The sequence below is a fragment of the Gadus morhua genome, chromosome 11, assembly GCF_902167405.1.
Source record: "Gadus morhua chromosome 11, gadMor3.0, whole genome shotgun sequence".
Lineage (NCBI taxonomy): Eukaryota > Metazoa > Chordata > Actinopteri > Gadiformes > Gadidae > Gadus > Gadus morhua.
The window spans coordinates 26,149,786-26,162,583 of NC_044058.1; the positions used below are offsets into that span (position 1 = coordinate 26,149,786).

The 12,798-nt window shown below is 52.2% G+C and overlaps 1 protein-coding gene across 6 annotated transcripts in view; it reads right to left on the reverse strand.

Annotated features, from left to right (window-relative positions):
• Positions 1–12,798, reverse strand: part of hectd4 (HECT domain E3 ubiquitin protein ligase 4) — a 61,807-nt gene that overhangs the window by 31,144 nt on the left and 17,865 nt on the right. For all 6 annotated transcript variants that reach the window (XM_030369597.1, XM_030369595.1, XM_030369600.1 and 3 more), the window contains exons 27-45: positions 12,073–12,177; positions 11,870–11,958; positions 11,576–11,748; positions 10,756–10,891; positions 10,254–10,398; positions 9,557–9,723; positions 8,259–8,405; positions 7,317–7,504; positions 6,385–6,538; positions 5,225–5,505; positions 4,521–4,710; positions 4,336–4,417; positions 3,665–3,867; positions 3,232–3,367; positions 2,247–2,429; positions 1,566–1,730; positions 1,243–1,412; positions 708–927; positions 113–274 (exon numbers count right to left, since the gene is read on the reverse strand). In XM_030369597.1, coding sequence (XP_030225457.1) covers positions 113–274; positions 708–927; positions 1,243–1,412; positions 1,566–1,730; positions 2,247–2,429; positions 3,232–3,367; positions 3,665–3,867; positions 4,336–4,417; positions 4,521–4,710; positions 5,225–5,505; positions 6,385–6,538; positions 7,317–7,504; positions 8,259–8,405; positions 9,557–9,723; positions 10,254–10,398; positions 10,756–10,891; positions 11,576–11,748; positions 11,870–11,958; positions 12,073–12,177 — 3,096 coding nt within the window. The remainder of the gene's footprint in view (positions 1–112; positions 275–707; positions 928–1,242; positions 1,413–1,565; positions 1,731–2,246; positions 2,430–3,231; positions 3,368–3,664; positions 3,868–4,335; positions 4,418–4,520; positions 4,711–5,224; positions 5,506–6,384; positions 6,539–7,316; positions 7,505–8,258; positions 8,406–9,556; positions 9,724–10,253; positions 10,399–10,755; positions 10,892–11,575; positions 11,749–11,869; positions 11,959–12,072; positions 12,178–12,798) is intronic.

Consider the following 12,798-nt stretch of genomic DNA (forward strand, 5'->3'; position numbering starts at 1 on the left):
TTCAATTAGGTAAATTTTCCTTTTGATCAGTAGCAGCTCCTACTACATGTATTCTTATTCTGAAACCAGAATGTGACACAATTCCACAGAGAACCAGTGTCCCTCCACCCACCTGCACGGGTACAGGCGAGGTGGCGTAGATGAAAGTGCCCCTGGGCAGCCCCCCTCCGGCGCTGGGGTCCGCCAGGAAGGTGACGGAGGTGAGCCTGGAGGAGAACATACAGGCCCGGACCGGGGGGAACACTCTGCAGGGGCACCAGGTGATCTCCTTGGGCTGAGACAAACACGATGTCACCAGGAGGACGTCAATAAACACAGGAACCCAGGACGATTGGATTTGGTTTTCTAGTCACTATGGCTATTAAAAGCCCTTCACACGCACAGTACGTGCGCACATATAAGCGCGCACACACACACACACACGCGCGTGCACACACACACACACACACACACACACACACACACACACACACACACACACACACACACACACACACACACACACACACACACACACACACACACACGCGCGCGCGTAACAGAATGGGGTCAAGGGTCTGAAAGCCTCATCCTTCCTGCAACCCCCTTCATTGCAAGATAACCGGCTCCGCCAACTCTAATTCTCCCCCTAGGATCCCCTTTCTCCTGCGTTTCTTGCGGCGGCCATTGCGAGTCACATCGAGGGGTCGGTTCTCCGCTGTTCCCACCTGGCGCCTCTCCGTCTGTAGTGGCGGGGGCGGCGGTCGCGCACAGTCGCGGTAGAGCATCCGCACCCGCTCGCACTGGGACTCCACCATGCCCAGACGCTCCCCGGGGCTGCACTCCTGGGCCACTAGGTTCAACACCTCCACCGCCGCGGGGCACTGCTGGATGAACTCCTCGCAGAAGGAGCTGTCCTCCAGCAGCTGAGCCATCACCAGACACGCCCTGCGGGGGGGAGACACAGACGCTCAGAGGGTCAACTGGGTGGGGTTGACCGGGGTGGGCGACCGACGGTGAATCAGGTATTGAGTGGGGGAGAAAGAAAATCTCTAAAGTAGAAGATAAATTATTAATATACACGTCGTTATGATTGTTGTAAATAAATGAATACAATTAAGAAATTCTCTAAAGCAGAAGAAAATGTTATGAATATGCACATCTCTCTGATTTATGTAAATAAATAAATAAAATAAAAAATCTGTAAAGTAGAAGATAAATAAATAAATACACACGTCGTTATGAGTTCCGTTAGTGAATTACCTGGTCCTGATCTCGGCCAGCAGCCGCACGGCGGCCATGACGGGGCTGGAGCCGTCCCCGGTGGCCGGGAGCGAGGTGTGGATGGAGAGGCTGCCCTCCTGTGGCAGCAGCATGGACTGCACCGCCTGCACCACCTTCTCCGTGATGGACAGCTTGTAGAGGGGCAGGGCCTGCCGGGCGATAGGGCCAGCGTGAGATGTTAGAGAGACGGAGGGAAGGAGGGGGGAGGGGGGGAGAGACGACGGGAGAGGAGGGGAGACCAGGGGAGGTGGGGGTGTAGATCAAAGGGAGCCGAGCCGAGTTAAAGTCTATAAGATCGTTACCTCGGATCTGGGTGTGCAGAGGCGAGATATGGGTACGGTCAGGACGTCCGAGGATTTGCACGCTCGTCTGTACTCGCAGGACGGGAACTTCACCGTGGCGATGCCCTCTTGCTCGTTGATGGAGAGTACCACGCCCACACTGCCCAGTACCCCCTTGCCCACCACCTGCCCAAGAGAAAGTAGAGCACTTTACAGCACACCGCTCTCACACTCGATCGGAACGCTTTTGAACGCGGTGCAACGAGCTCCCTGCCGATGTCAGGGCCGCAGAGTCCTGACGTCACCTTCCGCAAAAGACTCAAGTCTCACATGTTCAGACTAGTTCACCTAGACTCTGGAATGCTTCCCCCCCTTCCGTCCACAACCCTCTAACACACTTATTGTACGTTGTACGTCCTGGGATGTAAAAATAATACTTTGCATTGTGCAGCATCTTATCCTAGCTATTTTTGTTGTACACCGAGGATGGGTTAACCTAGTGATTGTTTGTGCTTGGCACTTGGTTCTATGAACATCCTAACTGTACAAACAGTGATATATTGTTGATTCTCTTTCATCTGACAAATGTACTTATTGCAAGTCGCTTTGGATAAAAGCGTGGGCTAAATGCCCTAAATGTACATTTTAAATCTTTTTGGGTCGATGGCATTCGCGACGACCAGTTGGACCTCTGGGACTCACCTGGACCTCGGAGCCGATCTTGATGGTCTCCTTGAAGCCCCCCAGGGCGCAGAGCGCGGCCACGGCCTGCCTCCCGATGGCCTGCAGCTTGGCCAGCTTCCTGCCGCTGCTGCTGCCCGTCTCCAGGATGCTCTCCGCGTACTTCCCCAGCTGAGGGATGAACATCAGCGCCCGGGAGAGCACCTGGTGCACGCGCACACACACACACAGACACACACACACACGCACAAACCCAAACACAAGCATACATAGACGGACACACACACACACAAACATACATACATAGACGGACACACACACACAAACATACATACATAGACGTACACACACACAGACAAGCATAAATAGACGCGCACACACACACACACACACACACACACACACACACACACACACACACACACACACACACACACACACACACACACACACACACACACACACACACACACACACACACACACACACACAGAACAAAGAGTCAGTCGGCTTCACCTAAATACATGGGACAACTCTGAAAGGTCATGGATGTGGGACAACAGCAGCAGCCTGCCAACAGGTCTATACGAGGTGTCACGCTGGCCGGCGGCAGCAGCCTGCCAACAGGTCTATACGAGGTGTGGTCACGCTGGCCGGCGGCAGCAGCCTGCCAACAGGTCTATACGAGGTGTCACGCTGGCCGGCGGCAGCAGCCTGCCAACAGGTCTATACGAGGTGTCACGCTGGCCGGCGGCAGCAGCCTGCCAACAGGTCTATACGAGGTGTGGTCACGCTGGCCGGCGGCAGCAGCCTGCCAACAGGTCTATACGAGGTGCCACGCTGGCCGGCGGCAGCAGCCTGCCAACAGGTCTATACGAGGTGTCACGCTGGCCGGCGGCAGCAGCCTGCCAACAGGTCTATACGAGGTGTGGTCACGCTGGCCGGCGGCAGCAGCCTGCCAACAGGTCTATACGAGGTGTGGTCACGCTGGCCGGCGGCGGTCTACCTTCTCGGCCGTGCTGGTCCAGATCTGGGCGGTGTTGGACTCAGGGGCTGTGAGCAGGCTGTGCAGCAGGGCGATCACCTCCGCCGCCATGCTGTTGGCCACGTGGCCGCTGATGAACGGCCTCACCGGGTCTGACCTGGGAAACATCAACGCAAGAACAGGGTTTAGGGACCGGGAACAATAATGTTAATGATGTTGCAACGTTAGCAGATCCACAGTTTTACTTCATTCACAAAGCTAATTCGAACACCCATATTTTGACATTTCTATCTATATATATTTTTGTAGACGTGTAAACGATATGGGTCTTTGATTTGGTTTTTATGAATGAAATAATCATTTGTATACATCTTGGCTTTGTGACAATGACATTATAATGACCATTCTTATGAAGAAGTTGTGTTTGTGCATCATTCATATCATCTTTCATCACCTGGCCAGGTCCGAGTTGCGGTCCCGACACACTGCAGTCTGAGCCGTCTTCTTCTTGTCGCCGGTGGTGACCCCCCCAGCCACCTCCGGGGGCGCGGCCTCCACGGGGGGCCCGACGCTCACGATCAGCCCCGACTGAGCCCACTTATTGGCCTTCCTCAGGGCGGCGGATGCCTCCTCGGTGATCACCTCACAGCTGCCACTCTGGAAGCAGGGATCAGAATATAAGCACACGACAATGCATACATCTGTGAATTATAATCAACAATGTTCAGAATACATGACATTAATATAGCGCTTTTCTAAGTAGCCAGCTTAACAATACAAAACAATAACTAGAAAGAAAACAAACAAAAACTGAAAAAAATGTATGGCATCGGTTGGGAAGAGCTGGCTTAAAGGGGACATATTATACCACCAGGTGTGAGTGTGATTAGCTCTTACAAGCCGTTTTGAAAATCAGCGTCTTCTGACATCGCTAGATGTGTGCTGGATAGATCAGTCTACCAGCCTACCCAGTGGACCGAAGCAAATGTTGCTCACCTATCCAGCACACTAGGTGGACACGCTTGTGACTGCTAATCACACTCACACCTGGTGGTATAATATGTCCCCTTTAAGAGGTGGGTTTAACACTGCTTTTAGCATCAGGTCAGTGCCTCTCGCCCCTACCTTGGTCATGTCTCGGTCCATCTTCACCACCTTCTCCATGTTGGCTCCGGTGCCCAGTCGGAAGGGCCGACCTTCTGAGCTACTGCAGCACACAGGGAGGGAAACGCTCGGGTCAGCCCAACGCACACACAGACACATCACCGGGACACACCGACTGAGCAGGTTTCTAGAGACGGGCTTCCTACCTGAGCAGCGGCTGCAGGACCTCGTGGGACGACTGGTCCTCCCTCTTGTGGATGAAGATGGAGAGCTTGCCGTCCACCGCCTCCCCCTCCTCGCCGCCCTCCTTGTCCGACTTCAGGGCGCCCTTGGAGCTCGCTCGGGTCAGGCTGGTGTCGGGCTCAGAGGCACTGGGGGAGAGCAGGGTCTGGCACCCTGAGAGGAGCGACACGACACCTCTTATCCACCAGGGAATCCCACTGCTGAACAGCATCATGCACTACTTTTATGCATTTATTTCTGTCAAAGGCAAGGCGCTGGTAAACTTCGATTTGGGGATAGGGTAAGCTAAGGAGGTAGAGTGGGTGATTTGTGACCGGGAGGTTGCTAGTTCGATCCCCGGCTCCTCCTAGCTGAGTGTCGAGGTGTCCCTGAGCAAGGCACCTCAGCCTAACTGCTCCCGACGAGCTGGCTGTCGCCTAGGTTGACTCCGCCGTCAGTGTGTGAATGTGTGTCCTGACTGTTGCAAGTCGTTTTGGATAAAGGCGTCCGCTAAACGTAAATGCTTTAAAAAGGCAAAGTAAAAACCCACATCCAAAACCGATCCTGACATAAACCTTCAAACGAGGCCACTAACAGGGGACCGTGAGCGTGTGCTCCTAACCCAGCGAAGAACATTTAACCAGTGCTAAAGGCATCACAACCCCCAGAACATCGCACCCCGGCCCACCTGGCACCACGTAGTCGGCCAGCTTGGCCAGCAGCAGGGCGGCGATGCGGGAGGCGGGGTCGCTGGCGTCCTGCTGCTCGGCGTCCAGCGTGCTGATGGAGTAGCTCCAGGTGGGCAGCGCCACGTTGCCGCAGTCTTCCACGCTCATGAGGGGCAGGGCGGCACGGCAGAGCTGCAGGATGATCAGCACCAGCTTGGGCGAGGGCCGCTGGTCCAGCAGCAGGGACAGCAGCTTGGACACGCAGGCCGGCTGGCTCAGGATGGTCTTCCCGATGTGGCTCCTGGAGGCACAGGGATCACCGTCAACATGAAACTGTGTGTGTGTGTGTGTGTGTGTGTGTGTGTGTGTGTGTGTGTGTGTGTGTGTGTGTGTGTGTGTGTGTGTGTGTGTGTGTGTGTGTGTGTGTGTGTGTGTGTGTGTCAATTATGGCCCCCATTACACTCCTGATCATCCCTGAAGGAGGAAGCCCCCACTCTGAAGAAGGGAGCCCCCACTCTGAAGGAGGGAGCCCCCACTCTGAAGGAGGGATCCCCCACTCTGAAGGAGAGATCCCCCACTCTGAAGGAGGGATCCCCCACTCTGAAGGAGGGAGCCCCCACTCTGAAGGAAGGAGCCCCCAATTCTGAAGGAGGGAGCCCCCACTCTGAAGGAGGGAGCCCCCACTCTGAAGGAGGGATCCCCCACTCTGAAGGAGGGATCCCCCACTCTTCGTACCTTCTCAAGATTTCTTCATTGCTAATTAAGGGGTCTTTCTTGGGGGCTAGGGTCAAGGCGGTGTCATAAACACACGGCCCGTAAGCCCTTTGAGGCTGTACCTGTGATTAAGAGCTATTAAAATACGGGAGGGAGGGGGGCGGGTTAGTTTAGTCAGGTGGGTGAGGGTGGGAGGGAGGGGGGCGGGTTAGTTTAGTCAGGTGGGTGAGGGTGGGAGGGAGGGGGGCGGGTTAGTTTAGTCAGGTGGGTGAGGGTGGGAGGGAGGGGGGGCGGGTTAGTTTAGTCAGGTGGGTGAGGGTGGGAGGGAGGGGGCGGGTTAGTTTAGTCAGGTGGGTGAGGGTGGGAGGGAGGGGGGCGGGTTAGTTTAGTCAGGTGGGTGAGGGTCGGAGGGAGGGGGGCAGTATGGTTAACCCCCGGTGCGTGTGGATGGGAGGGACGGCCGTACCTGGACAGGTCGTTGAGCAGACTGAGGACGTCCTGGAGGGCGTCGTTGCCGGCCGCCTGGTTGCCGCAGCACTCGGTGGCGCGGGCCAGGTGGTTGGTGAGCAGGCTGGACACCTGGCGGGCCAGTCCCGAGTGGACGGCGTCGGTGGAGCCGCCTGGACCAGGGAGAGGAACCAGGACCGGGGGTTACCGGAGGGAGCAGATTTACATTTACATTTAGAGCATTTGGCCGATATTAGTATTTACAAAAGTATTACAATAAGTACATTTGTCAGAAGAAGGCGAAACAATATATCGCTCTCAGTACAGTAAGGATGTTCATAGAACCAAGTGCCAAGCACTTAGCATCGCTAGGCTAAGCCATTCCCCGTAGACAACAAAGATAGCTAGGATAAAATACCGCCCAACTAAGTACTATAACAAAGTACCACACACAATACGTGCGTACATTAAGTGCCAGGACGTACAACATATAATTAGTGCATAGGAGGGGTGGGAGGGGTTGGCTATGCAGAGTCTAAGTGAACTCTGAACAGGTGAGTCTTGAGTCTTCCTGACTGTACAGGCCTAGAGTTTCATCAGCATAGCGGAAAGTAATGTTATGCTCTCAAAGCCTTCGCCCGTTCGACACGGGCAGACGTGCTTTCATTTCGGGATTCATAATTCAACAGCCGTCTATTCCCTACGCGGTTGCCGGCCTTCTCTGGAACATCATCAATACGTGTCGATCGTGTCTCACCTCAACCTCTCCCGCCTCTATGTATTCTGCGGCCGTGCCTCGGTGTATAAAACATAAGCTTATGGGGAAAAGCTTTTTGCCTTACACCGCAAGACGTGCCTGCTAAACTAAAACATATCCTCGGGCTTAAAAATCAGTAGTATCCCCGGCGTTGGCTTCACGGTGCTCGGGCGAACCCCCGCGGTCTGACCTACCCTCCACCTTCTCCCACTCGATGCAGCGGTTGGCCAGCACCTGGAAGGCTGCCCACGCCATGGTGGCCACCTTCTGCTTCTTGGTCTGCTTCTCGTTGGAGCTGCTGCCCTCCCGCTGGCTGCTCAGGCTGCACAGGCGGTCCATGAGCTGCACCAGGCCGCTGCGCACCAGGCACTGCTCCTCACTCCTACGGCCACGCGGAGAGGACACAGGGCCAGGCTGTCAGGCTCTCTCTGTGTGTGTGTGTGTGTGTGTGTGTGTGTGTGTGTGTGTGTGTGTGTGTGTGTGTGTGTGTGTGTGTGTGTGTGTGTGTGTGTGTGTGTGTGTGTGTGTGCATAAACACTCTTCAAAACACCTCTTTGTTTTGATCACTGGGTAACTTCTCGCTTTGTTTTAGACATTGCGTTTACACACTTCATTTACTTTAAAAGTACTGGCACTGGGCCACTATATAATTGATACTGTTGGTACTGTTTTTCCTGTTTGTTCTGTTTGTCCTTACCTTTAGCATTTACTTTAGCATTTATTTTTGTTTTCCTTAGCACAGCTTGGTATTTTAATTGTTTTGTATTATATTATGTGTTTTCTATCTATCTATCTATCTCCATATGAGTGTTAGCTTAGGAAAACAGGGATGCAGATGTATGTATTTCGTAAATGAACCGTTTGCTCCATATTTTGGAGTAATGAGGATGTCAAGATGGAAAGTTTGTTTACCTTTAATGTTTATAAGTTAGCCTCTTTTGTTACTAAAGCCTGGATGAAACGTCAGGATGGTTTATATCGTTTGTGTTAGCATTGTTTAGCATCTATATTTGGTTTTTGGGTCTGTCTGTTTGTGTAGACTGGTGTCTTGTCAGCCACTTGTGGGCCGGGCATGCTGATGCACGACACAATAATACAAATTAAATTGCTGCGGGGGTGTTTCCCTTCCTCCTTGCCTGGTGTAGGGGATGGTGCACAGCAGGCCGATGCTGTTGGCGCAGGCGATGGGGTAGCGGGCGCAGAGGGACACCACCGAGGTCATGGTCTCTCCAAAGGCCTCCTGGACCTGGTCCACCATGCCCCCGCAGGTCAGCTCCTCGATCCTACACACAGCAGATACAACCCGCTTACAAAACACCACTCTCCTGACCCGCTGAAATATTCCTATGCACTCACATTGCCGGATGCCGATACCGCCTACAAGGCATCCACTTTATCAACACCGAATCCCAACTGCACCCCTCGGTCTCTGAGTCTTTGATGCATGCGCGTACACATGGAATTGAACCCCAAAATTAACATGCTACTAGTTAGCAACTACTTACCAACAAAATCCTATTGAGGTACAATATGGAACATTGACACAGAGCAAATTCTCAAAATTGGAGAGTTATACCAGTTACTGGTATAAGTTACTCCACTAACCCCTTGTGATGTTACTAAGGCTTGTCTCATCATACCCATACCTGCTGGTATAATAGGGTTCCTTCAATAATGCCATGCCCACATGCTCCACTTGTCGGCACATGGCAAAACTCAGACAAGGCTGAATTTTAAAAGGTTTAGGAGTTCAACTGTTTGAAAATACCTTAGTAAACGTAGCAATTATTGGTAGCTTAAAAATAGTAAGTAAACAACAGGCCAGCCCTCCTGTCAAATGTAATCTTCTGTCTTTGTTAACGGATAATTACCGGATGGCCAATGTCAGCCATCGGTCAGGAAAGAAAGTCTGAATTAGCATCCCTAATTTGAACCCTTACCTTCCTGTTGGAACAGGCAGAGCAATCACAACAGTTGGCTATTGCATCAATACTTCCCTCTGGGGGGGGGGGGATTGACTGGGTGCCCCCAGGCCGTTCTGCCGGCGAATTGAATTCGCCCTGCAGAAGGGTCTGGAGAAGAGCACTACATTTCTTTCTGCTTCCGATGCGTTTTCGCGGGAGCTAATCACCAAGCTGGCTTCTCCCCCCGGCTCGCTATTGGCTGGCTTAGCACAATAACGACAGGGAAGCGACGGCAAGCAGCCAATTGCGTACAGGGTCATTTGAACTAGGCCCGTTGACCACGCCTGAACAAAATGACAGAAGCCTTCTGTCATTTTAGCCAGGCTAGGGGGGGGGGGGAGCTAACACAGCTAAACCAGCACACAGGAAATCTCCCAATTCCCACTTTTGGTTTGGTTCTTTGTTCAGTGTGTTCTCCTTGCATGCGTTCCCTCAGCTCAACGACCCCTCCCCCCCCCCGTCGCTCTTACCTGGGCCCCCCCTGCAGCACCATGGTCACCGGCCCCACCAGGTGCGTGACTCCGCCCACGCGCACGGCGGCGGTGAGCAGCTCTCTCATGTGCACCAGGGCCTGCTTCCGCGTGCTTCCTCGCCGCCACCGGGTCTGCGCCGCCGACAGGAAGCTGCTGCTGGACACCTGCGGTGGGGGGCAACGGGGACGGCTCAGTCTGGAGCGTAACGTCACGGGGAGAAGGAGAGCGGCGGCCACGAGGGCGGGGCCATGTGGCCTAAAAATAAAATCTCCCATTTTTTCAAACCATACCTGATTATTGAATTTATTTTATTTATTTTTTTAGATGACAAATATATACGTTTTTTAAGTTTGGATTTTATTTGAAGAACAACAATGATTCTCAAAAGCAAAATAAATCACAAAACATCTCCGACTCTGCTGCGGGGCTCTGTTTAAGATGCTGGAGTAAATGTGTTGTGCTTCTGCTTTTGGTTTCCACAGACTTTAGGCAAAATCTACACACTCACTTTGATATTTTACTTATTTAAAAAAAATTAAATAAAAATAAAAAGTATTTTCCTCTTTTTTTTTTTATAAATCGATTTTCCTTTTAAAAAATCGTCCTAAACAATAAATTCAAATAAAGATAAAAAAAAAATTACGAATCGCCCAGCTCTAGCGGCCGCAGAGTGAAGGGCCGGCGACGGACTTACAGCCTGGTCGGGCGTGGTCCCGATGAAGGCGAAGAGCTGTCCCAGCAGCACGCTGTAGGTGGGCTTGTCCCGGCTGTCCTCGTGGGCCAGCGACTGCAGCAGCGTGAAGGAGCTGCTGCGGTGACTGGTGGGGTGGTGTCGCCTCCTGGGGGCGGCAAGGAAGAGAGGGGACCAGGAAGGAAACCAAGGGAATGAATGAATGAGTGTGGGGGTTACTACTGCATCCATCCATCCATCTGTTCCTTCCTTCATTCATTCGCTCAGTCATCCATTCATCCATTAATTAATTAATTACGGTAATTAATTCATCCATCTATCCGTTCATCCATTCAGTCATTGATTAATCTATCCATTCATTCATTCATTCATTCATTCATCCATTTATTCGTTGGTCTGTCTGTTCATTCACTCACTCACTCATTAATTCACTCATTCATTCATTCATCCGTCCCTGTTCACCGGGGGAGATCAGAGGCTGTGGAGCCTGGGTTCAGAGGCTCACCGTTGGGGCGCGTGTGTGAACTCCAGGTCCTGGTTGGCGATCATCTCCAGGTCGGAGGGAGCGGACATGCTGCGCAGGAACACCGGCTGCTTGGCGTTGGGGACCCCCGTCTTGCTGTCCGACACCGACTTGGAGGCTGAAACAGGTGAGCAGGAGGAGGGTGAACGGGGCCAGCCGTGTAGGGGCGAAGAGGCTGGGTGCTTCTAGCTTGGACCATCCAGGTGTTGAAGTTGGCGTTTCACGATGAAGACGAGGCTGGCCTCCGCAGCATTTACACGTGGGTGTGGCCTTACATTGTTTCTCTTTTGAAACTGTAGCCTCTCAGAAAGATAACTATTCTGTTGCTCTCTTCGCTCTCAAAATCAGGAAGGGAGATAAGCAAAAACATCTCTCCTCAGAAAAGCCATGTCTGAAAGGCTTTCATTTTGTTATTCCGTCTGTGTCAAATAAAAGGCTATTGATTGCCCCATCGATTGCTACTCTTTCCTTGGGTGCCGCTTTTGAAATACTGCAAAGACTACGGCACTCCCTGCCGCCTCACAACCTGAAACTCTTTCCCCGAGCTCTGATTGGCCCTTTCATTTAGTAGTTTGGGGAGAGGCTTTCAACCGTCAAGCAACAACTGAATTAAGCATTTACTCTTCTGTGAAAGGTTCTCATCCGCTGATCTTGTATACAGTTGTATTTAGGTTGATTTTTTTTTTGTATCTCTACACAAACTACAGAGGACCCGACCTCGTGGACCTCATAACTGACTACGGGCATGGAGGACGTCATTAAGGATCGGGGGGGGGGTTGAGGAGGAAGGAGGAGGGAGTACCAGGCCCTGGCGTCCCGGCTGGCGTGGTGGCCAGGCTCCTGCAGTGAGGAGCGATGGTGACATGGAGGAGGAGGTCGGTGCGGTTCATCAGGCTCTTCACCAGGGCTTTGGTCTTGCCCAGCGGCGCGCTGCTCTTCAGGTGGATGGAGTTCACTTCCTGGAAGAACTTTTCCCTACAAGAAAAAAAACAAAACACAAAAAAGGTGTGTCTTACAACACGTAGGGGACGTAGAGTACAACTCTGTGTGCCGGGGCCGTTTCCCAGACAAAGTGGCCGTTACGGGAATTAATTACCTCAACGCCAGGACGACATTCTCCAGATCGCTGAAGTCGAGGGGAACCTCCTTCAGGGAGCAGAGTAATTCCAGCTCCTTCATTTTGTTCTGGTGATTAAAGTAAACACAGTGAGTCACAGAGGCACACAGGAGGCCGCCCCCCCCCCGCCCCCAGAGGAGGAGCTGCAGTACATGCTGAGCGGAGAACAACAGATTGTGTACCTCGAAGAAATGGTAGTCGTGGAAGAAGGGAGCGTTGTTCTCCAGCTTCCCCTGCTGGGCCTCGTCCACCTCGCTCTGCCACTTCTGCTCCAGCTCGGCCACACACTGGAGGAGACACAACGCGAGACATCTCAGTACGTAGGGGTCAGAGGTCGCAGGGGTCAGAGGTCATTCTGGTGGAAGCCACTGGGCACACTGTGATGCGGGTTGGGTCGTGCTATTTTAACATAATGTCTTACACAAGTACCACACTACACAGCGGATGAATAATGAAAAAAAAGAAAAATTTGCATTAACTATTTTATGCTGGCTGCCAAAAGGAAAGCTTCGACTTAAATAGGCTCAGTCCATTTATCTCCGGCCTAACAACATCCCCAAGGACTATATTAGTTCCAGAGAATATATCGGTCTGTTAGGACAACACTTAAATATGTATGCATTAGCTCGACAAACAAGTAGCGTATTCAAGTTTGCTTGTAGCTCAACTGACCTTCTCTCTGACTATGCGGTTGGAAAACATAAACCCCATTAGCCTCATCCATCCACAAGTCAGGAGTGGAATGTCATGGCAATAATGTTAATGATAAATGGACTGCATTTATACAGCACTTTTCTAACCAGTGGCTGCTCACAGCGCTTTCACAATATTGCCTAACATTCACCCATTCATACTAGGGCTGAACGATTAATCAAATTAAAATTGAAATCGCGATGTAATAGAACACG